Raw genomic sequence first — 25,282 nt, 5'->3', positions numbered from 1 at the left:
ACGTTTGTGTATATACAAAACGTTACTAGGTACTACGCATCGGCTGTAAATGCAAAATACCTACATACATAGCTGAAATGCAAAGCTAGTAAGTCACATTTTCACCCACAAAAAAGCAACAATCCATTAGTAAATTGGGACTGGAATTTACATTCAGAGTGTTTTGCTCTTTCCACACAGTAATGTTTTTTGAGACTCAGACCTGTGAACTACAGTAGATCTACTCAATGGCTTGTGATGCTCACCGTTATGATCTGGGTGTTCAGTTCAGGAGTCAAAGTAGAGGGGTTTGGCTTGGCGCAGAAGAGACCATGGAACGCCTGCATGGCACATGCTGTAATTAACTGAAAAGAAAACAAAAAAACATGGATTAAGTAGTGATGTAGGTAGCAATAAACAGTGTCTATGTGTCTTTCAAAAGTGAAGGAAAAGCAACGTTTTGCAGTGTGACTTTTCAGCTACGTCTATAGGCCTCACCTTTTAATGTCTTAGAAAGTGTGGAGTGGGGTACATTGAGATGGGGTGGGCTAGATTGAGTGTAGAAAATTGGAGTGAGGTGGACTGGATTAGCGGGAGTTAGATTGGAGTGGGGTGGATTCGATGGGTAGATTTAAGTGGGATGGATTGAGGTGGAATGGGTTAGGTTGGACTGGAGTTGGGTAGATTTTGGTGACATGTGCTACACTGGAGTGAAGTGGAGTGGGGGTAGATTGGGTAGAGGGGAAAGGAGTGTGGTAGACTTGGGTGGACTGTTTTAGATTGAGATCGACTAGAGTGGGGTAGATTGAAGTGGAGACGGGTGGAGTGAAGTTGGATAGATTGGAGTGGAGTTGAGTGAGATGGATTGGGGAAGATTGGGAAGATTGGATTGATGAGGGATGATTTGGGGAGCATGGAGTGGAATAGAGTGGAGTAGACTGGAGTGAAATGTGTTAGATAGGAGTGGGGTAGGGTAGGTTGCAGTTGGGTAAGGTGGAGCTACGTAGATTGAGGGTAGAGTGAAGTAGACTGGAGGGGAGTAGATCGGAGTGGATAGGGGGAGTGGGGAAGATTGCCAATGGTATATTGGAGTATGGTAGATTGGGGTGTGGTGGTTTGGAGTGGGTTATATTTGAGTGAAGTGTGGTAGATTTGAGTTAAGTGTGGTAGATTTGAGTGAAGATTGGTGGAGTGGGGTGGGATGGGGTGGGATGGAGTGGGGTGGGATAGAGTGGGGGGTTGGGAAAGAGTGGGGTGGGATAGAGTGGAGTGGAATTATTGCACTTGTATTTGGAGTGGAATGAATTGGAATGGTGTGGGGTAAACTGGACTGAGGTAGATTGGAGTGGAATAGGGTAGCCTGGAGTGGAGTAGGGTAAATTGGAGTGGAGCGGGGTGAAGTGTATTGGAGTGGAGTGGGGTAGTTTGGAGCAGAGTGGGGTAGATTTGAGTGGAGTGATGTAGATTGGATGGAGTGGGATAGACTGGAGTGCGGTGGGGTTGACTGGAATGGAGTGGGGTAGATTGAGGTCGATTATAGTTTAGTAGGGTAGACTGGATCATAGTGGAGTGAATTGGTGTAGAATGGAGTGGGGTAGAGTGGGTGGGTAAATTGGAGTGGGTTAGAGTGGAGTGTGGTATATTGTAGTGAAGTAAATTGGGATGGGGCCGATTTGGGTACACTGCAGTGAAGTGGGATAGATTGGAGTGGGGCAAGTGGAGAGACGTAGAGTGGAGTGTTGCGAGTGGCGTAGACTAGTGTGGTGTGTCAGAGTGTCAGAGTGGAGTTGCAGGTTGTGGCAGAGTGGCGTGGAGTATGCATGGTAAGGTAGCACACTGCCATTACAGATAACACATTTTCAATCAATTGAAATTACCATTACATTTGCACCGAAATACTGTTTTACAGCACATAAATAATAATGTGTGCAAATGTCATCACCTAGTGTACTGATGTGTTTTGATCGTATTCAAATATTTGTTTCCACCACACTTCAGAATTCCAAAAAAATGCATTTAAATTGTACTCATTCTGATATATTCTGAAACATCGACAGAGTTAATTTTTTTTATTTTGTTCTGTGCTAGAAAAAACAAGCATTTGCAATGCAATAGGTCTTATATTTGCGAGAGTTGGAGCTATTGGCATTGTAAATGACGATGTCTTTTATTCATGTATTTTTAAAACCTGCAATCGGTGCATAACACGCACTTTGAAGGTATAGTCCTTGCTTACGAGAAGCAAGGCTGGCAGTAAAAGAGACTGCCAGCCTTGCTTCTCATAAGCATAGACTATAAGCACAAAGTGCTTGTTTACGCACAGCTTGAAGGTTTTCAAACGCATAAATAAAAGGCATTGCCATTTACAATGCCAATAGCTCAAACTCTCACAATTGCGAGACCTATTGCATTGCAAATGCTTGTTTTTACAGTTTTAGATAGTGCGAACTTGACCCCAAGGTGTTGAGCCCTTTACATGACCACCAGTTACGTTACACGAGGACAGATTCATTTTTGGGAGGCATATAGGGATTAAGTGATTTGCCCCAAATCACAGGATGTTGAGCCGACGCAGAGTCGAACCGGGTTCCCCTGTTCTAAGGGGAACCCGGCAGATCTGTCTACACTAGGCTAACAGATTCAAATGCACAAGGGGAAACATTAAGAATCGAAAGCCACACTTCCCTTTGCTAGCGAGTTACCCTCTCGTGCACTTACATGACTCATTTTATACTTCTAGTTCGTGTCCTGTGCGTCCTTGCTTTACAACTGGTGGCTTAACCAAACAGTGACACTACGCACTTGTAGCATCGCATCTCCTCCCACCACTTCCAAACAAGCAGTACTCCATTTTAATTAAGGAACCCATAAGCCTACGTGTTAGTTTAGTATAGTCGCCTTATTCTGTACGTTATTTAAAACTCTAAATCCATATTACGTTACCCCAGTTTTGAGAGGAATGTTTTAAAGCCCGAGTGTTAGATGAGAGCTGAAATCCACTCTGCCAGAGTATGTGGGCGTGGTCGGCAAGGGATCTAGTAGCCTCGTTATCCCTAGACACAACTGGAGGAAGTAGACATTCAGGAAGAGACTGTTGGATTTCAGAGAATTAAGCTTCAACAGCAGTGGGGGTTGAGGACTCTCTGAGTGCTTTTAAGTGAGACTGTATTGGCTATCAAGCCCTCTTTGATAGAGGAGGTCCTATGGGCAGTTGTTGGTTTGTTGATTGCCGCTTGGAGGATAGGGTCTGTGCCCGTCTGATAAAAGGAAAGGCAGGCAAAGGAGTTCATAATGATGGTTGGGGAAAATGCAAGTCAGGCGATTCCAGCTCGGTTGTGCGAGGGACGTGGGGGGGACTGGCTCTGATCAGTGACTTTAACGTGAAATGTGTTACGGGCAACACTTGGGGGGCGACGAGGCAGGGGAACTGAAATGACTTTCGAAAGGAGTAGGTTTGTGTTTGCCTTGAATCTTAAAGGGCATGCTTCGGGATAGCAATAAAGTTACTGTAATAATGAGGAAATACGTTTAGGCTGTAAGGCGTATTCCAGGTTGAGTGCAATTAAATGCTAGTCTGTTCCTACAACAAGGTGATCGGGGAAATATTTGAATTAATCTTAACCAATGCCGATCATTCGGTACTGTATTCCAGTCCCTCGATTTTCGCCCATCTTGCCACTGTACATTGGGGTCCTCATTAGTATGTTACTGGGTACTTATAAAGCGCACAGCTACTCCCTGGAGTGTCCCGGCGCTAGACAAAAAGTATTGCCCTTGCTCCACACTTTCTAATTAACAATGGATGTGTATTGCACTAGGTATCAAGATGACAGTTTTCCCCCCGACTTACTCCTTGACACCTGTTCCATCTACCCCAACAGCATTATTCATACTCTTACCCCATCTGCCAGTTATTCTCCGTCTCCCCTACCCAGACGGCATGAGGAAGAACCCCCCCCCCCCTCCTACTGGAAGCAGACGTAAAATCAAAAGAACATGATGTTGTGCAGACTCCAGCTGTCAAATACAGTAGTGGTGAGAAAAAGGAATATTGGAACCATCACACACGCACATTCACTAGGTAACCTCTATAGAACAGCTCCATCTTCCTCCTGAGAGCAACCTCTACCAGGACTACTCAACACACCTACTGAGCCAAACCCACTACGCGCAGACAACAGCAACAACACTACAAACAGGCCAACTAGTCATGTGCTCGGTGGAGGCGATCTATACAAAAACTATCAAAGCACTGTCCCAAATTACCACACATCCCAGCAACATGGATACCTGTACCCAACCACACCAAGTTTAAAGTTATTTATTATCAGCGCGCGAGTTTAGATACCAGTAACCCACCCCAGGTTAGACTGCAGTATCAACTCCCAACTTTAAGTTTAGTTTAGCTACTACTACAGATACCACTTTAACCTAGATCCTAGAATACTCATTTTAGCACCCACAACAATTCCATCTGCGCCCCGGGGTACTGTACACCGCACCCCCTCAAACCACCCCCACCCCCGAACTACCCTGCAGCTCCCATCTGTTGGCCCCAGTCCCATGCTCACCCGCTCGGAGCGAAGTGCAGCTCATCTCCTGTCTCCCTTTTGGCTCCTTGTAAGCAGAGTTGACGGCTATAGGTCTCGTGGCGAGAACGCGCTTCGCGCTTTCGCCAGGGCGAGACCTAAAAAGCAGCCTACACCCTCTCCTCTAACATGGATACTAAGTGGGATTGTCACATAGATCCACCCACTTTGAAGTCAGATTAAGAAAAGTAAACACCAAGCTCCCTTAAAAGAGAGAACTTAACATTTGACCTCTGTCTTTCAATGCATAGCAAATGTGAAAACAAGATGTAAAGGTCTGTTTACAGAAATAGAGTTCGTAGAAGAATACAGTAAACAAGATTTGGGCAATGGGAGGTACGAACTCAAGCTGGACAGCATAAAGCAAATAAGGCCAGCCAATAGAAAACCAGAAAATTTGAGTTGCGTACCACAAAGCAGTGGGTGGAATGCATTCCTAGGTCAGCTTTCTGAATGTCCCCAAGATGTCTTTAGCATACTAGATAGCTGTGCTTGTCTGGTTCGTTTCAACCTAAAAAAGGCAGTACACCCTTTATAGACTAGTCTAAAAAGTACATTTGGATCCAAGGATATACAGCTGTTTATTTGTTTTGCACAGTGTAGATTACCACGGTGGTCATAGGGCCATGATCAATGGTGAACTCTGCCGGCACACACAAGTTACTTTCTTTGTACACTAGACTCAACAGGCAGCAAATCCAGCAGTCAATATTTACTCTAGGAAGTGCAAGACTTGCAGGGCACAATTAAATATAGAACACAATCTTTAACTACAGCTTTCATTTCTAGGAATACATCTTTATGTAGGGAATGAAAAATCGGGGTACTCCATGGAGCAAGTAGGTTTAAAGCCATATCTTGCTCTGGATTTTGGAAATCATGGATTCCTACATTCAAGTATATTTTGAGAAAATGGTTTGCTTTACTCGGTCTTTAGGAAAAGTCTGATCAACTACAGTTAACACCCAGCCAGTGTCAGCTTCCAGGCAGAGAGCAGATTGGAAACTATCAATTAGCCCCACCCTTGTTAATTAGTAGCCATGTGTGTAAGATATGATAAGGCAGTGAGTTTGATCCGGAGCCTCCAGTTATCCACAAGTTCAAAAATAAAAAACAAAACCAACACCCACAGTAGAACAGGGCACAGAAGTCCCTAAACTCCTGGGGGAGAAAAATGAGCCTGGGGGAATCCACACAACACATTTAATGTGTAGAGGACATTCCTTCTTGATAATCTCAGAAGGAATGGGTTTTTCCGTAAACGATCTGCTCATGATCTCAACTGACTGTATGTCTAGGTATCTCTCCCTATCGAAAGGACAGCTGCATTGGCTTGCCTACTTAACTCATAATCTAGATGCACCACATCTGTCTGCTGCTCACTGTATGCAAAAAGAAGGAATTCTCTTTGAATCTTGGGGTCGGATCAATTGTGTGCCAATCACCAAAGTGTTTTCAGAAAAACTAACTTAATTCACAAAATGAAAAATTAAGCCACATTTGTTGAGGACGGCTTCTGAATTAAAGTTAAGTGAGCTACATGATTCCCACAAATCAATGCAGTTTGTTTTGAAAACCAGACTAAACTTTGCAACACATACTGCTTCGAAAAGAAGTATGCACCAGGCGGAACATCAGAGGAAACTGGGTCATATCACAGAAGCCCTGTGCATTAAACTGGCTTAAACTCATGATAAGGTAAATAAACAGACAGGTTTGTGAATTATTCACAAACTACTGACCATTTGCCTTCCATGTATAAAGTCCATAAAAAGGCTTATCTCTTGGGAATCTTCTCATCCTCCACATCTCATATGCTTTGTTGTGGATTAGAAATGATAAAGCATTGGGTACGTATTGAGCTTCAGTAAAAATGCTGCTGAAATTGACATGGATGAAGGAACCCCTGCCCTTGATAGCAGTGCTCTACAAGAAGGATGAGAGCCAGGAACACAATGTATGTTTTCTTACTGCCAGTCCACAGCAGTCACAATAGTCAAGTATAAGCAACTCTCAGTGGACTGACTGCCTCCCCTCTGAATGCAGTAGCAGTGAGAAGCATGTAGTGACTCCAGAGGGCCTTCTCAAAATGTGCACATGAATGATAGGCACCCACATGGATTTAAGATGCAGAGATTGCACTGCAAAAGTAATGACGGAGATTGACTCTCCAATGCAGTCCTCTGTCCTCTTCCAGTGAAGTACATAGTAACAGGCCCACACCCGAACGGTGACACATGCATTGAGTTAGGCTTGGATTTATTTAAAGTGCGCAGCCTCTCTAAATAGAACCTGGGGAGATAACCAAGTTTAGTGCCGCCTCTGGGTTCAAGACCTATCTGCAAAAATCCGTGGCCCTTGCTATAGCCATCCCAGTGCAGGAGACAGCATGTTTGAAAACTCTTATGCCCTACCAGGCAGTGAACAGAATCCCATACCTGGAGCTCCAGATCCATTCTACACTTTTGGTCACGGTGACCCAGTTTTCGGCCTCCTCCTCGCCAAACCACGATCTACTCTCACCATCTGGAAGGCCCACAACCTGTCCTGGCTTGGACGCATAGCAGCCATTGACATGACATTACTACCTAAAATTCTTTATGTAATGAAGACACTACAAATCCAACCCCACCCCTAGACAATCTTGGACAAATTACAGACACTCGTCTGGGACTTTATCTGGGAGGGCAAACGTGTCCGAATAGCCAAAGCCCCAGCCTACTTGCCATTAAAAGCGGGCAGACTGGGGATCCCAAATCTTCGCTGCTACTATCAAGCACCACAATTACTTCCAAAGACCCGCAGACCGCCTAGTGTCTGTATCTCACCAGTGATCTAAGCCACCGTAGGGGTCTGGGATTAGTTCAGTTGCGGCATGGGCTCTCCACACCACTATCTCCCCAAACTCCCCTGATTGGCAACCCAGACTTCCTCTTCCCCCACAGCCAAAGGAATGGAGTATATGGCTTCGCAGGAAGCCAACTGCAAACATGTTGGATACTTATTTGATTCAGAGGGCCTTATGGACTTTCCCACTTTACAAGCTGCCTACACCCTCCCTGAAGCTGCATGCTGGCAATACCTTTCAGTTGCACACTGGGTGAAACAGCCTTGGACAGGCCGCATGCAAGCAGAATATTGACACCCTTCAAAAAAATGGTTACTCATGAGATATTTGGAAAACAAAAATACTAACGGACCTTTACACCTTCCTGAATGCACCACGGGCCCCTCTAAAATCACCCACACGCGCCAGATGGGAAAGGGCATGTGAGAGACCTTTCACTGACAGGGAGTAGAATGATATACTGCACCGCCCTCGCGCATCTCCCCTAAACACTAGCAATAAAGAGATGCTCAAAAAAATCGCACATTACTGGTATCTCACACTGGCTAGAATGGCTGCAAGGGTTCCAGATGGGTGAAGACTGTTGCTGGCGTCCCTGTGGCCAACAGGGCATGCTTACTCCCCTGCTATGGCAGTGCCCCAAGCTGCAATCCTTCTGGGACAAAATCCTGGACGTGGTAAAAAAGATTTACACAACAGATATTCCAAAATTTTCAAGTTATATACTACTGGGCCTTCCCAAATCGCTCACCTACCCACTACAATCCCCCAGGGGTATAGCGATCACCTTTGCATATGGGGCAGCCAAACTCCTCCTCCACAGCAAATGGGGCACAGAAGCTATCCCGACACATTTAGAAAGGCTACACAAGCTATGGGACACAATAGGGATGGAAAAGCTAACAGCAGTGGTAATGCAACGCCTCCCCCTATTTGATAACGTGTGGCAACCCTGCCTCGCATATCTGTCTGCTGAGTTTCAGGAGCTGTCCTGCCCTCGCTACTTACACGAGTCATGCCTTTAATACCAGAAGCTGTGCCCAATGAGCAACATACTACCTGATTGCATCCCCCAGCTATACTGCTTAAGAATAGCAGCGCCTAACCCCTCCCCACCCTACTGTTTTTTCTTTACCTTCCTTTCTAGCTTGCATTTTTTATTTGACCACATAAGGTTCAGTGCCTATAATGTCCATGCATCTCAACAGCTAAGTCACCACAGGCCAATGGATGTAGGTGGGCAGTTTTGTATTGAACCCATTTTGAAAATAATCAAATTGATCTAAATCCTAAACAGAAACTGCCTCCACTAGCTTTTGTGTGCAGAGTGCAAAAAAGGTGGATCAAGCAGGCATGCAACACAGTCCTTTCACTCCACTGTGCTGCAATCTTGACTTAAGAAGCATGTATTAATCTGTTTTTTTTTAAACTCTCCTAGTCAATCATCAAGAAGCATTCTAAGATTAATCTTACTTTCAGACAAGCTGACAAGTGCTCATTTAAAATGTCCTCTTAGGGGGCGTGGCCAACTGCCGAGCATGGCGGCAGCTTAAATCGGGAGCTCCACAAGGCTGACCGGCCCGCGCAGTTATCCTTAAGTCCATCCGTACATTAACCCGCCCGAAGGAGTGAAGTCGGCTCGGGGAAGCAAGCGGCGCACACTGATCCGTCCCCGGTGAAAATCCGACAACGAGAAGTGCTCCGTTCGGCGAAGGCGTAGTGGGGCCTCCGCCTGCCCAGCAGCACCGGCCTGGAGTGCTGGACGTACCCGACCGGAAGTCCGCCTTACCCGGCTAGGAGGCGTCGACTCTGGCCGGCGCCCACGTCCCACCGCCAGAAGAAAGGTACCAGCGCGAATTGTAATCAGTGCGGCAGCCAGCGGACCCGAAAACGGCTGCTGCGCCGGGGTCTGAGAGAAAGTTCCTCCTACACACGGAGTGGGCGCCCTCGGGGGCTGAGGCGTCCCTGCCCGGTGGCGGCGCCATCTTGGGAATACGCAGCCGGTCGGGCATCCCTTACGCACAACAGGGCAAGACGAAATGAGCCTGAGATCGCGCAGCCCGCCCGCAGCCCGGTAAATAGGACTCTGGCCTGAGGCTGCGTGGGGAGAAGACGGTACTTGCAGACTGGCAGTGCCTGTGACTAAGGCGCCCATAACGACATTGAGAGCGACAGTGCGTGAGAGGGAGAGTCGGACCTGGCGGCTCGGACACACCGATACTACAGCCCAATTGGAGGGGGGACCACCACAATCAATTGCTACCTGCGAGGCACTCATAGCCCAGACACCACCAGTGGCACTTCGCAGCCCCACACCAAGGCGTACTGTAGCGGCCACGGCAGGAAGGGCCACGCACGTGGTGGGACACAGAGACTGACCCCCAAGCAGACAGAGACCCGGGCTAGACATCGAGGGGCTACAGTGCACTGCGGTCCGAGCTCCTGCGATCTACGACACCAGCGCCTACCCGGGGAATAGTGAGAGCAGCGGGAGGCTGGACCTGGAACCACTAGACAGGCCGGACATTACAGAGCCAAACACAGCACTATGGCAGGTAAAAACACGAGGAATACTACGACGCAAGCGAGGCTTGATAAATTTGCATATGCCCAGGGTGGCCACTCACAAGGGCCTGGGCGTCACTCCACTGGTGCTTCCACAGACACGAGCGGGGCTGGGAAAGTTACACTGGAAGACATCATGAAAACCCTCACTGAGGTCCAGGCGACAGTGGGCACAATTTCCTCCGAAGTAAACCTGCTGAGAGCAGACTTCAAGAAGATGTCAGAGAGGGTATCCCAAGTGGAGGTGGTCACTAAGTCACTCATCGAGGACACCTCGGATCTACAGGTCGCGATGGAACGACTGGAAAAGACCACCAAGCAACTGCAGGAAAAGCTGGATGACCAGGAGGGGCGCTCTCGAAGAAGCAACGTCCGCATCCTAGGCCTTCCGGAATCGGAGGGGAAGGGCGCCATGGACCTATACATCGAAGACCTTATCAAAACCAAACTACAGCCTAAAGGCCTGTCCAACTTCTTCTCTGTCGAGAGAGCACACCGGGTCCCTGGGGGTGCGGCCAAACCGGGAGCCACGCCGCGGCCGGTGCTGGCTAGACTCTTCAACTATAGAGACAGGGACGCCATTCTGCAGGCGGCAAGGGTGGCACCACCTGTGAAAGTTCAAAACTCCACTTTGGCCTTCTTTCCAGACTATACGGCTGAGGTGGCCAGACGCAGGAAGTCCTTCACTGAAGTGAAAAAGTCGCTACGTGACAGGGGCCTGCCCTATTCGATGCTCTTCCCCGCCAAATTGCGGATTGTGGCTGAGGGAAAGACGTGATTTTTCGACACGCCTGAGGTGGCACGAGAGTGGCTGGATGGTTGGAGGCCGGTGGGCAAACCCCAGCGCCCGCACAGAGAACGCCAAGACCGCCGCAACGAGAGGACGACGGACCACCGAGCAGCCAGCCCGACAACTGAACAGGGCGCCGCCGCGGGATTGGACTCCGACCTTGAGAGGGATCCGCTTGATTCCGGTCAGCCTAGCAGGGGTTGACTGCCTGAGCTATATGCGAGATGACACGTACACAGCCCTTGGGACTTCGGGCCGATGGAACTGAGTAGGGCGTGCACTGGCCGGTGCCTGTAGGGGACTCACCAACCCCACGAGCAAGTAAGAATAGATAGGGAGGGGTCTAAGCACTCTGCCAAGTTGGGGATGCGGGCGGGACTTCGTCCATGGAGCAGGGGAGCAGGGAGGGGGTGGGGGGGGGAAAGTTGTACTGTTAAAGTTATGGTTATTGGTCATCACTAAGTTTGCGCGAGGCACAGTTACATTGCTGGCCGTCAGCGCCAGGTACCCCGGCGCACAGCTCACCACACTGGGTTTACCACATTACTGTATATTGGCAACATGGGTCATAATCCCAAATGGCACAACAAGCGCAAGCAGCACCCACTGAGGGCGCCCCTGTAAAGACAATGGTGCCTCCACTGAAACTGCTTACATGGAACGTCAGGGGGCTGGGGGATAAAATTAAGCGCGGTTTGGTACTGCAAACCATCAAACGCCATAGATCTGATCTGGTACTGCTTCAGGAAACACATTTGGCGGGAACCACATGCAAAGCACTGAACAGGCGTGGCTATAACATGGCAGTACATGCTGAATTCACCACAGGCTCCAGAGGCACTGGGATACTCCTCAAGAAAAACTCGTCCTTTTTGGTTACTAGCCACAAGACGGACGACCAGGGGCGTTTTGCGGCACTCTCTGGCCAGTGGGAGGGAAGGACCCTCAATGTGGTATCTGTGTACATCCCCCCGGCGCTTCACTCTACGGCACTGCCTGCTCTTGGGCAGTTTCTCATCGACCTCCCGGAGGGTGATATGATCATTGGGGGGGACTTCAATGCTATAACAGACCCCTTACTGGACACCTTTCCCATACGGGATCGCCAGAGGGGGACTGCCACGCTTCCTGGATTCCTGACTGCCCTGGGACTCACGGATGTCTGGCGTCGTCTAAACCCCACGGCAAAGCAATACACACACTACTCCGCCCCCCACGATAGCCTTTCGCGCATTGATTTCTTTTTCTTTCTAGGGGTGGGATTGGGCTCCATAGACAGGATGGAAATTCTACCGAGAGGCATTTCTGACCATTCCCCGATATCCCTTCACCTTACTACCAGAGAACAAAAGCGCGCTAGAGTGTACCCGATATATCCCAATTATCTGCAAATTCCTGGTGTCAGGAAAAAACTTAAATTGACTACGACACACTACACTAGCGAAAACATGGGCTCGGTCACCTCGCCTTCGGTGCTCTGGGAGGCGTACAAAACGGTCCTACGCGGGGCATCCATATCGGCAATCACTGGGCACAAAAGGGAATCCAGAGCTGAACTTGCAAATTTAGAATTGGCACTGCACACAGCGCACACTGCCCACATGACAGACCCCACCCCTGACACCGCGCATGAGTTACAGCTCCGACAGCAACAGCACCAGGCGCACCTCACCACGGTCACTAGGGGGCACCTAGCACACACCGCACACCGCATATATGATGTGGGAGATAAGGCAGGGAAAATGCTGGCGTGGCTGGACAAGCGGGGCGGCAGTAACAAGGGGATACAACGCCTATATGATGCTGAGGGCCAGCTGCAGACTCACCCGGAACGAATAGTACATACCCTAGCGCGCCACTTCCAGGGGATATACACACCGGCACGATCGGTCACGGAACAGGAGGCCATGGCGTCGCTCGGAAACATTCCTATCCCTGTGCTCGATCCTGAAGCACAGCAGGAACTAGATATGGACCTGACAGAGGGAGAGATCCAATTAGCGATACAGGCATTGCAGTCCGGCAAGGCTCTGGGCCCCAACGGAATACCTGTGGAATGGTATAAGGCAATGGCCTCGGTGCTGGCCAAGCCTCTCTTGGGCATGTACAATGAAAGCGTGGAAAAGGCGCTGCTTCCACTCGACCAGCACACGGCCACAATCGTAGCCATTCCCAAACCAGCCAAGCCGCCGACAGAATGCACCTCGTACCGGCCCATTTCTTTGCTCAATACTGAAGCGAAGATCTTGGCGGAACTCCTGGCCAGTCGCCTGACCCAGCATCTGAGTGCCCTGATACACCCCGATCAATCGGGCTTCATGCCTCACAGGAGCACAGCGCTGAACCTACGGAGGGTCCATGGGGTGCTGGCGCGGGCGCATCTTCTTACAGACCAAGCTGTGATACTTTCCCTAGACGCCAAAATGGCGTTTGACCTGGTGGAGTGGGAGTACCTGTTTGCTGTCCTGACCCGAATGGGATTCGGCCCAAAGTATCTTGCTTGGGTGCGACTGCTATACACCTTGCCGGTTGCGCAGGTGGTTGCGCATGGTCACATGTCGTCAGCCTTTCCACTGGGGCGGGGAACTAGACAGGGATGCCCGCTATCGCCCCTTCTATTTGCATTAGTGCTGGAGCCGTTGGCAATCATGCTCAGAGCGACGCCACTATTCCGAGGCATCACTTGGGAGGAAGGGTGGGAGGACAAAGTCTCCCTGTATGCGGACGACATGCTGATATACATGATCAAACCCAATGAGGGGGTCCCTGCCCTGTTGGCTCTCTGCGATGAACACGGCAGGGCCTCGGGCTACACTCTGAACTGGTCCAAGTCCGTACTTTATGTACTCAAGGGCCCGGGTCCAGTGCTGCCAGCCGAATGTCCCCTAAAGATAACAACCACCTCATTTAAGTACCTGGGTATTTTTGTGTCTGCCGATGCTGCGGAATTCTATGCCGAGAACTTGCGGCCGCCTCTGACACGCTTGCGTGCAGATGTCAAATACTGGGCTACACTACCGCTGACCCTCCTAGGGCGAGCGGCACTCTATAAAATGATGGCTCTCCCAAGGTTTCTATATGTGCTTGAAAACTCCCCTTATGTGGTGAGCCCGCGATACTTTCGACAGGTCGCGGCATTGGTTTCCAGTTTGCTATGGAGCAATGGCCCAGCACGAATAGCGCAGGATAAATTGGTTAAGAGCTGGTACGAAGGGGGGATCGCTCTGCCCAATCTCCAACTATATTACTGGGCGTCCCAGCTTAAGGTTGTTAATCACTGGATCCACGTCACACGGGAGGACCCCGCGTATAAGGCGGACTGGTCACAACTGGGAACTGAAGGCATGCTTTCAGTGCTATACAACTACCCGCAAGTAAAGACCCTGCTCGGCCCAACGCTTCACACGGCGACGCTATGGCATGCAACACAATCACGTCTGGGATGGAGGGGTAAAATCACCAGGTTAACTCCATTATGGGACACTAAAACACTGGGAAACCTGCGGACATGTAAGGGGTTCACACGATGGGATACCATAGGGATCTCGGTGGTTGGGGACCTCTGGGACAAGGGCACGGTTATTCCTTTCCCGCAGCTCCAACAGCTATACGGCCTGGGCCCCTCTGAAACATACCGATATGTGCAAATCCGACACGCTCTGTTGCAGGCAATCCCACCTGACACCACACTCCCGGAATCGTCACCACTGGAAGATCGGTTACTGACCGAATTTATGGAACAAAAGGCGACCTCACTCACGTACAAAAAACTGATTAACAACCTGCCAGACCCCACACAGAATCTTAAAGAGAGATGGGTGGGAGAACTGGGTGAAATGGGTGACACGGAGTGGAACGAGGCGCTTGCCTCACCGCGAGAGGTAGGCATTTCGGCCAGATTCCGCCTAGTGCAGCTTAAAATTTTACACCGCACCTACTACACCCGCACACTACTTCACAGAATACAAAGGGCACCGCACCCATACTGCCTCAGGGGATGCGGGGAAGAGGGAACTCTGCTCCATACGCTATGGGAATGTCCTCAAATCCGGGAATTCTGGAGGCGGATACTGCGCACAGTCTCACAGGCCGTCAAAATATCTGTCCTGCCGGAACCCCGTAAGTGCCTGCTGAACATTTGGGACCCTACAGACTTAGACAGGTATGGACAACTATGGGTCACACTGGCGGTGACAGTGGCCAAACGAGACATTGCACAGAGGTGGGGTGCCCCGGAGTTGCCAACGGTAGCAGGGCGGATAAGGAATATGGACCTCCTAATGGTAAAGGAAAGAGCAGTGTATGTGTTACGGGCATGCCCCCGCAAGTGGAATAAGGTGTGGTCACCGTGGAACGAATATAGGGGAGAACCATGTGAGCCCCTGCCGGAAGGTGAGGACTCGGACTCAGAGGAAGACGAGGACTAGCCGAAAAGGGTATGCTAGTGCGGTGATGGGGGCAGCCGGGAGAATGCGGAAACGCAACACTACCTTAGGCGCACTGTTGAATAACTGTACCTGCAGAAGACTGTCAGTGGATGAACACACTAAATTGCTCAATGATGACCATAGTTGGGTTTTAATGTTTTTGTTTTTTCTAAAACTTTACATTGTTAGTCTCAGATGAATATATCAGAAATGTACTGTCAGGGAATGACTTATGGACCAGAAGTGGAATTGTGCCACGATCTGAATATGCTTGTTACTCATAACTGCTCCAATACCTGACCATGGCACACTTTGATAGTTGAGGACACACGATGTGTTTTGTTCATTTCTCCTGCTTACACATGCTATTACTATGTAAATGCACCTGACGAATGAAAGTATGATTATCTCTGTTGTACTCCTGACAATAAAGAATTTTAAAAAAAAATGTCCTCTTAAATCCATCTTCCAAATTACAGTTCACTGTTAATTTCTGTGTGAGCCTAGCCTCTAAATGAGGTATTCCTAGCCTTTATTACTTAAACGACGCCCTAAGAGTAGCAGTCTCTAACAATGCTAGATTGCATAATTTCAGATTAAAACTATTAGGGGATTTGTTTAAATGTCCCCCCTAATATTCCAGGACAGGAATTAGAACAATAAATAAACCTATTGTACTGTTAGGGGAAAGGGTGCTCTATGTTCATTGATGCCCAAGTTCTCTGAGCACACAGAGCCTCTAGGAGGGGCATAAAGCTCAATGACAGATTCCATGTGTTAACACAAACTTAGTTCATGAAGAAACATTATTGGCGTAACAGGAGATATAATGAAAATGCTTCACACACTGCTGAAGTGTCATCATCAAATAAAACAGGTTTAATTAATGCTTTCAGATTTTAGAATATTTGTTTACATATTACTATATTAAACAAAATACCTTTTACAACATGCAAGAGTAGTGAAGAAGCCACATGCCTACTGGAATCCAAACCAAGATACATCCCCAAAACCATAACTCCTTGGGCATACCACACTACACATGGATTTATAACCCTGAGCAAAACCAGTAAAGTCATTCAGCAGGCAATGAATACTTCAGTAAATGATCAGCATAGAAAGGTTTAGCCCGTTCAAGCCAATAACATAATTTTAAATAACCCATGATAGTTCTGGCACTTACTACATGGCTCAGGGTCATAACCCTAAGCAAGGTCTCGCAACAGGACTTCACCGCACTGACGGGAAAGCAAGGCAACAGGTCCTTCAGGAGCGTCAGAACATGCAAGGTTGTGGTGGCTTCTTTACTGCCTAATGAAATAGAAAACAATGGTATAGGCGGGCATGTGTTACCCAACAATTCTGAAAAATACACAATTATGCACTACTGAACTCAACCTTAATTTCTTGTTCAACTTATGGTGTCAGTTTCCCAAGACAGGCACTCGTGTAAACAAGTGGCAACTATCTTTTTGGAATAATGTGCTAAAAGCAAACATATAAAGAATCAAATAGCAAAGCAAGTGCTTCTCCACCAGGGTACAACGATCTTTCGGTTTCGTGGGGGATAGATGGCATGTTTAGTCCTTAGTCCCAATCCTTCCCTTTTCCCTGCTGTTCTGACAGAAACCTTACTAGACAGTAGGGATTTGTTGGGGGAAAGAGAAATATGGGGGCAGCCCACCCTGGCATCAAACCATGCTCCCAGCCAAACAGGGGCAATGGACTGAACATAAAGGCAAAAATAAAGTGGGGTGCCCCGCTCAGGCATCAGACTGTGCATCCATCCAATAATGGCCCCAACAGTCTTCCGCCCCAAACTCAATGGAAGCTGATTATGGGGTCTTACACCCAGGCAGCCCTAGGGTACTGAGATGCAGAAAGCCCACTAGATACCAGGGGAAAATAGGGAAGTAGTGGGCAGCCTGGGCATCAGACCGTACCCTTATCCCATAAGGGCCCCACCAGTCTTTCTTACCCCCTTCAGGGGGGGGTAAACCCCCAATCTGATCACAGGGGAGGCAGAAAGTTAACTACCCTGAGGCATGTTATTATATATATTTTTTTAACAAAAAATAACGGGGTGGGTTTCAGCGGGCCATACCTCCATTCACATGCCAGGAGGGGGCAGAAATAACAGTCATCCAGTACTGATGTGGGGGCAGCCAGTCATATGATCCCACACTCACACCACCAAAGCCCCAACAGTCTTTGTGAACCCCGGGCCTGGAAAAGCCCCATCTCCATGGCAAGCAAGAGGAAATTTGGATTATTTTGGGCATAGTTTTGACAGAAGGCCCAGCGAGAGGGGGTAGATTTCCTCTCGCTTTCCAAGATAATTAGCTTCACTATTCAGACAATGAGTCAACCGGCAAATGAGGAACGTACTTACCCGAGGCATTTCTGAAATCTAGAAATCTTGAGTGGATACTGCTACATTATCTTACCCGGAATGCCCGCAAAACTCAAACTGGGGGAAAATCATACATTTTCTTCACAATTCTATGAGGGAAAGTTCCGGAAATTGCAGGGATCCACAAAATTCCTACCAACTAATGTTCCCACCCTTTGCCTGATAAAAATAGTACTCCGCTTGTGTTGTTGAGCCTGGGCTGATACCTGACATTTATTCCTGCTTGAAAGAAACAGAGGATTTTGGAGGTCTCACTGGGAATTCAAAATCAACTGGGTTCCTGTGAGTGCTGGTGAGACTGGACACTGCTAGCTCCCGTAAAAAAGTTCAGACAATTCGGTCATCACAGTATGGGTAGCAATTAACCTGTTGCAATTATAGTAAAGAAGCAACTAGAGGCACTGTTAAAGCCATAAATGCACAGTCCTATAATAGGCAGGAAATGCATCACATATTTTTGAGCGCAAAAATTAATACAAAATCAATAAATTGCAAGTCTGCTTTTTTTTTTTTTGCAGTCGCTGTCTCTTCACTCTATTTCTTCACAAAGAATTGACTGCACAGGTCTCCTACCTCCAGAATTCTCTATTTCCTGGATACAGAACTTGGCTGTCGACTGGGAAGCAGGATGGTGGAGAGGTGCATTTTCCCCAAACAGGAATTCACTTCCCTTTAAAATAGAGCAAACACCGATTTGGGCTGCTTTGCGGATCTGAAATGAAACGATTTGGGAAAAAATAATGATAGTTAGCAGGCGCGTAGGTAAAAGGGTTATAGCATTTTTTACATATTTTGGTTCGGAGGCAATAAATTCCTTACACCAAATTACAAGCCTACCTTCAATGTTTCCCTACCTGCCAAAGGAAGCCTGACCAATATTATCAAGCATGCTCCGATTTTGTCCAGAACAATATCCTTTGCCAACTGATAAGTAAAAGTGCACTGATAATTCTTGGAAAGCAATGAGACCACCAGCCAAAACAATAACAAACCAAGACAACATATACTTGGAAGAAAGATCACAACTGGGATGTAGCGGACAGTGGTCGAGGGAGAGCTGGAAGTTGGTAGGCTGGTTGCTGGGATTCCCATTATAAGGTCCTTTCATTTACCTATCACCTGCAGACTAAAGGCAATTAAATTGTGATCATGGGAGACTAAAATGTGAGTCATGGGGCAAGGGGCCACCCCTGCCAAAGACCGAGAGAATGTGGGGGAGCAGTCAACTGACTCAAAAGGACACACAACCTCAACTTCGAAATCTCAAATATGGCCCTTTGACCATAGGTCCGACTTGACCACTACTTTGTCACATCCAACCTCTCAAATTAGACACAGAAACTCTACTTTACAACCTCTACCTCAATATTTCATCCAGTCTAGATAGTCTAATTTATGCCAAAGCTAGAAGCTCAGGCTGAGACTCACTTTCATTTAAAGTGACTCAGTGGACGACTTGCTGAGATGAATCGTGCCAACTATGACTACGAAAGACAGTGGCATATATCAAAGTTGAGGACAATATGGGTAGCAACATACATAGGAGAGGTAACAAAGAGCTACCAAAAAGGCAAAAAGTATTATTTTGGCAAATGAGGAAACCCACCAGACAAAAGTACGTATTAACATCTACAAGAACCATCCAAAGTGGGCCCCATAAAAAGCAACCTTTGCACATCTTAGCAACACTGTGAGGCCCTTTGTGCACTTCAAATAAAAAAATTATCATATCTTTCACACCATTATTACCACCACTGTAGTAATTTGTTACTCTTCCATTCCATGTACTGAAGTAAAACTCCCCTTCAACTCATTCAAAACCCTGGAAACTACTGAAGTTCTACCTTCTGTGACACTGGATTATTGATCAGGCAAGTGAGAAAAGTATGAGCTACCACGAAATCAAATAAACCAATAACTAGGAAGTAAACTGAAGATTTCAGTGAGGAATCCCCACTAGTAGCTGTGGGTCAAAGTGACAGGTTTGTCTGAAGGGAAATGCCTGAAAACTATTTTAACAGCACCGAAACACAATTAAAGTCAAGAAATGAAAAACAAAATTCCCAAACGAATTTAGTTAATATAATAATGTAATAAAGTAATGACTAAAGTAACACTAAGAATGCCACATTTGGTTACGCAGCCTCTAAGCTTCCCAAATCAAGACATACCAGCAAAGCCTGCAAAAATAAAACTTATAAAACAGAGGGAACGACGTAAAATGGTGCATGCATGGTTGCTGTGACTTGTTTTACTCGGGCGTTTCCAAATGGGAATTCGGTGTTACCCGAATCGTTATTTTGTTTTTCCCTACGCTTAAAACTAGTCTAAATAATATATTGAATCTTGGATTAACAAAATTACTAAACACCATAGCAACTTATTGAGTGAGTCGGTTTGCGTCACGTGCAATTATAAAAACTACCATATTAGTGTTTTTCTAATGTTCTGTTTGTAACTAGAAAGAAGAATGCACCACCCTGCGGGTGTTCGCAAACATGATAATAGAACTATACTATGAAGGATTTTATAGTGGCCATATTGACAGTAAATACTTAAAGCACTACCAAATTCTTGTACCCGACATGGGTGAAAGGATAGAACGAAATAAAATGGAATGACCCGATTGTGTATGATTGAATATGAAAGACCCCATTGTGTATGAATGAATATGAAAAAGGTGCAAGTGTATGGTGCTAAATGTCCATGCATTTAACACTGAACCTTTAAGTTCTACATAATAAACACATAAAGCAACAAGTTACATTCATGTTCCAGACAGTCGTTCAGACCTTTGGGAATTACTGAATACAACTTTGTTTAATCCACAAAAGTTCTCAATTAAAGTGGTTTCATACATTTATTACGCAATTACCTGTGTGAGCTGGACCTACAGAGGGCACAAATCAAACTACTATAATGAACTATGTCTGGAGGCAACAGGGGCTCACAGTTTGGCAGTCGATTTGATTAAAAAACTTTATTCGCCACAATCATGATGCCCATAAAAGTATATAAATAACAATATGCAATAAATAACAAACATATAAATTTAATATGCAGTATAGAAAGTTAGAAGCGATACAGTTAGAAATTCCCGGACACTCCTTCATACTAGCTGTTGAAAATAATGTGTTACCCAAGTCGACTCGCACCCCTTATATTAATCGCAATGCTAAGGCATATAAAAGGAGTCCACAGCGCACATAAGTATCATGAAGCAGAATAATGCTCCCTAATATTCTGTGCCAGGAAAATCGGTTATAGTTAATATTTCCTTAGACCATCATAAAAGTTACAAAATAAAATAAAGTTCTGTGTGCTTTACTTCGAAATGCCATCACATTTACAGAGAGTCATATCCATGGGCCGTTGCTTCATAGTAGGGAAGGCGCCTAAAACAAATTGCAATGCCTGCCCGCAGCTTGATCAAAGCAAATTGGTGCTGAGCATCAGTCACCAAAGACAGGTATGGTTGATATCCCTTTTTTTTTTTTTAGAAAACAAAGAGATCCACCTCTAGGAGGTTTCTTGTATGTCCAGGGATGTGAGACATACAAACTATTTAATAAAATACCCCTCACACCCCAAAAGGGCCCTTGGTGTCATGCTTCATCATCGGGGTCTTCCCGCCCCGCTGCGGGTCGGGGCGTGCTGCGACTGGCAACTACGCTGGAACCCTTTGATATTGTAAGTGCTATGTGAGGTGTATTTGAGTGAGTGAGGTAGGGTCAGGGGTGAATGGCAAAGTGATGTTAAAAAATACCTGGCCTTTTGGATTCAAAAAAACTTTATTGGTCATAGGCTGGTATTAATAAAAACAGTGTGTCGGAGAGTCAAAGCAATTAATGTGTTGATTCTCCTTGTAAAGTCAACATGTTTCGAGGCTTATGGCAGCCCCTTCATCAGGACAGAGTAGATCCCTCTGACACTCACTGGTTGCTATCAATATGTGAAAAGTGTATATACAAGTGAATAAAAAAATTATACAATACCTATGTGGTATAAATATATGTTTGATTTTGCTCTATCAGTATTTCTGAAAATAGGCTAGCAAGGTTAGGAGTCAGTGCCCCATGAGCCGTCAGGTCGAGAGATATTGAGAAATTCTCATTTATTTGAAGTCGTAGTTCTCGCCTCCACTCTCTCCCGCGGCTTCCGTGAAGCGGAAAGCTTTAGGTGATATTTATACTACATAGGTATTGTATAATTTTTTTAATTCACTTGTATATACACTTTTCACGTCCTGATAGCAACCAGTGAGTGTCAGAGGGATCTACTCTGTCCTGATGAAGGGGCTGCCAAGCCTCGAAACATGTTGACTTTACAAGGAGAATCAGCACATTAATTGCTTTGACTCTCCGACACACTGTTTTTATTAATACCAGCATATGGCCAATAAAGTTTTTTTGAATCCATAAGGCCAGGTATTTTTTAACATCACTTTGCCATTCACCCCTGACCCTACCTCACTCACTCAAATACACCTCACATAGCACTTACAAAATCAAAGTGCTCCAGCGTAGTCGCCAGTCGCAGCACGCCCCATCCCGTAGCGGGGCGGGAAGACCCCGATGATGAAGCATGACACCAAGGGCCCTTTTGGTGTGTGAGGGGTATTTTAACAAATAGTGTGTATGTCTCACATCCCTGGACATACAAGAAACCACCGAGAGGTGGATCTCTTTGTTTTCTAAATACATTTACATGGAGAAGTATGCAGCCACCTGAGTGCTCTTCAGCGCTACCTCTTCACTCCCTCATCCTTAATTTTTGATATGGTTGATACCCCCCCCCCCCCCCCCGAGAAATATTTGGAATATAGGAAACCACCATACATTTCTTTGATTCAGCAAGGGTTTCTTTCTTTCTCTAGTGCTTACAAAAGAGGTCTTAATTTCAATCTAGTCTATAACTAACATACTATGTGAATCATGCGATAAAGGCAAGGTAAACAGTAGATTAAAAATGTCATTAATATAGGAAAGCCAGGGAATTTTAAAAGCATGGTCTTCTGCTAGACAATCTAAAATAATGTATTTTGTAAAACGTGTTTCAGCTTTCGCCCAAATGGAACACCAAAGAAGAATAGGCTTCAGCAAGAGTGAGTTTTCCAGGTAGGTTAGCCTAGCCTCCTTATGAGCAATGGAAGCTGGTGTGGGGGCTGGGGTCCACAGCAAAAACCTAAGAAAGGCATTCTCCTCAACCTGAAGGGGGCTGCTGGATGTGTAACACTAAAGGCCTCCACCAAACAAGGCCGTTAATATCGCTCTAGCCTCGTATATAGTAATCATTTCTTTAACTGGATGGCTGCCAAGTTTGTGGGAGAACAAAGATCCCTTTGCATTCTCTGCTAATTTCTGAACAAACATTTTGCATCCGTCGAGATCATGAACCTTTGTTGGTAAATAAAATTCCGAGGTAAGAAAATTGACACACTCAATTGAGGAACCCCCATAAAAAAGGTCCTACACGTTTGCATTTTTTCCCCATTGACCATCGTATGCATTTTTGATTTATTGATCTTCATTTTTCTGGCCTCCATAAAATCACCCAATGAGTCTATCAGTCTTTGCAGGCCGACAGAAGTCCTTGACAATAGCACAGTGTTCTCAGCATACCACAACACCGGGACCACACAGCCAGCAACAATGAGTGTATCAGGCTGCAGAGCCTGAAAGACAACATCAACCACATTAATAAAGAGAGAAAACAGACACGGCTCCAAAACGCAACCCTGTCTAGTTCGGCTCTTAATTTTAAATGAAGGGGAGCATTCCCCGTTAGGGCAATATCGAACCTGGGTAGACAGGTTTTTGTACAGCTGTGATAGAAAGGAAACTATTTTCGCCGGGTCACCAAGGGAGAGCAAGGTAGATCAAAGAATCAAATGGTCAACCAAATCCAAGGCGCTGCGGAGGTCAGCAGGTCAGCGAAACATAAATAATGCTTAGCTTTGGTGTACTTCTCAATGAGCAGATCAAAATTCACATACTGCTTCACTGTCGCCAACCCCCTCCTTAATCCATACTGGGTCTCGGACAGGATAGAGTATCCCGCTGCCCATTCCTCTTCTCTGCAAAAGGACCCTCCCCATTAATTTGGCTGAAGAATCCAGGAGGGAGATGGGGTGGTAGCATTTTGGGTCAGATTTGTCCCCTTTCTTTAAAATGCACACGATGATCTAGTCAGCCTAACTAAAGGGATCGTGTCCGCGACAACCGCGTTAAACACTCAGGTCAAAACGGGGACCCAGAATTCAACCATGCTCTAAATGCATTGACCGGAACCCCCATCAGGACCGGGTGCCTTACCCCCTGCACTATGTTCATGAGTATGGAGAACCTCATCCTAAGCAATATCCAAGGGACTACAACATTGTGAGGAGCTGGCTGCTTTTTTTTGTTAAAAAGGTGAAGGACATATACTGCTCTTTCCCCACCATCACTTTGCTAACTAAGAAGCAAGAATTGATCCCTAAAACTTCTATGCGCCTGACACACTTCCCAGAACTTTCCATGGAGGAGTTTAGTAAATTTGTTGTGAAAGTTAAAACTGGTTCCCCTATTGATCCTCTACGACCAATTCAATTTAGAGAGTCTGCCTCTTTCTGTCTTCCTCCACTGCGAGATCTTATTAATCTATCTCTATCTTCAGGTATGGTCCCGGATATTTGGAAACAGGCTCAGGTTATTCCCATCTTAAAAAAAACGGCTCTGGATCCTCTGAAACCGGAGAACTACCGCCCCATTTCCCTCCTTCCCTGGGCTGCTAAATTGACCGAGGTCCATGTTAACGCCATCTTATCTAACCACCTTCATTCTGCGAATATATTAGATCCTTCGCAGAATGGTTTCCGGCCCGGTCACAGTACCGAGACAGCGCTGCTCTCTATGGTCGAACACCTTCGGATGGTAGTAGACTCTGGTCACACTGCGGCACTGGTGCTCCTTGATCTCAGTGCCGCGTTCGACACGGTCTCCCACGCTGTTTTATTACAGCGGTTGGTTGAGGCAGGTGTCGATAACCTGGCACTTGAATGGTTCCGATCTTTTCCATCTGGTCGTACCTTCAAGGTTATCACCCCTCCATTTGAATCTACACCTTATTCCATCGACCAGGGAGTGCCGCAAGGCTCGGCCCTCAGCCCTACTTTATTCAATCTTTATGTGCAGCCGCTGGCTGCTGTCGCTAAGGGTTGGAACCTTACTATGGTGACCTACACAGACGACACGCAGCTGGCGGTTGCAATAAGTGGGGCCTCTGACCTGGAACTCGCCAGGTTTCGAGAGGGAGTCCTTTCAGTTGTCCGTTGGATGACTGACAATTACCTTCAATTGAACGCCAAAAAAACCGAGGTGCTCATTGTCGGTAAGCAGAGCCATCTTTGGGGCGATAAATGGTGGCCGTCTGAGCTCGGCCCGACACCTATTCCTGTCACCGAGGTTAAAAACCTGGGGGTCTGGCTCGATCCCCAACTTAACTTTGTCACCCATACAAAAAAAGTGGCTGCCACTTGTTTTGGCACTCTCCGCAGACTCAGACCTACCTTCCGCTTTTTTGACGCTCCTACTAGACAGCTTATTGTACAAGCTACGATTCGGTCTAGATTGGACTATGCTAGCGCCCTTTTGCTTGGAGCTAATCAGGCTGAACTCCTACGACTCCAAC

At 46.8% G+C, this 25,282-nt stretch overlaps 1 protein-coding gene across 1 annotated transcript in view; it reads right to left on the bottom strand.

Moving 5' to 3' along the window:
- RRP12 (ribosomal RNA processing 12 homolog) overlaps positions 1-25,282 on the bottom strand; it is a 521,209-nt gene that overhangs the window by 407,954 nt on the left and 87,973 nt on the right. Inside the window, exons 7-9 of the mRNA XM_078643584.1 lie at positions 18,185-18,323; positions 16,382-16,509; positions 246-344 (exon numbers count right to left, since the gene is read on the bottom strand). Of these exons, the coding sequence (XP_078499710.1) occupies positions 246-344; positions 16,382-16,509; positions 18,185-18,323 (366 nt within the window). The remainder of the gene's footprint in view (positions 1-245; positions 345-16,381; positions 16,510-18,184; positions 18,324-25,282) is intronic.

Source organism: Lissotriton helveticus, chromosome 5_1 (genome assembly GCF_964261635.1).
Source record: "Lissotriton helveticus chromosome 5_1, aLisHel1.1, whole genome shotgun sequence".
In the NCBI taxonomy this organism is placed as follows: domain Eukaryota; kingdom Metazoa; phylum Chordata; class Amphibia; order Caudata; family Salamandridae; genus Lissotriton; species Lissotriton helveticus.
Note: the sequence above shows the minus strand (reverse complement) of the source record. Positions and strands in the feature narration are given on the sequence as shown.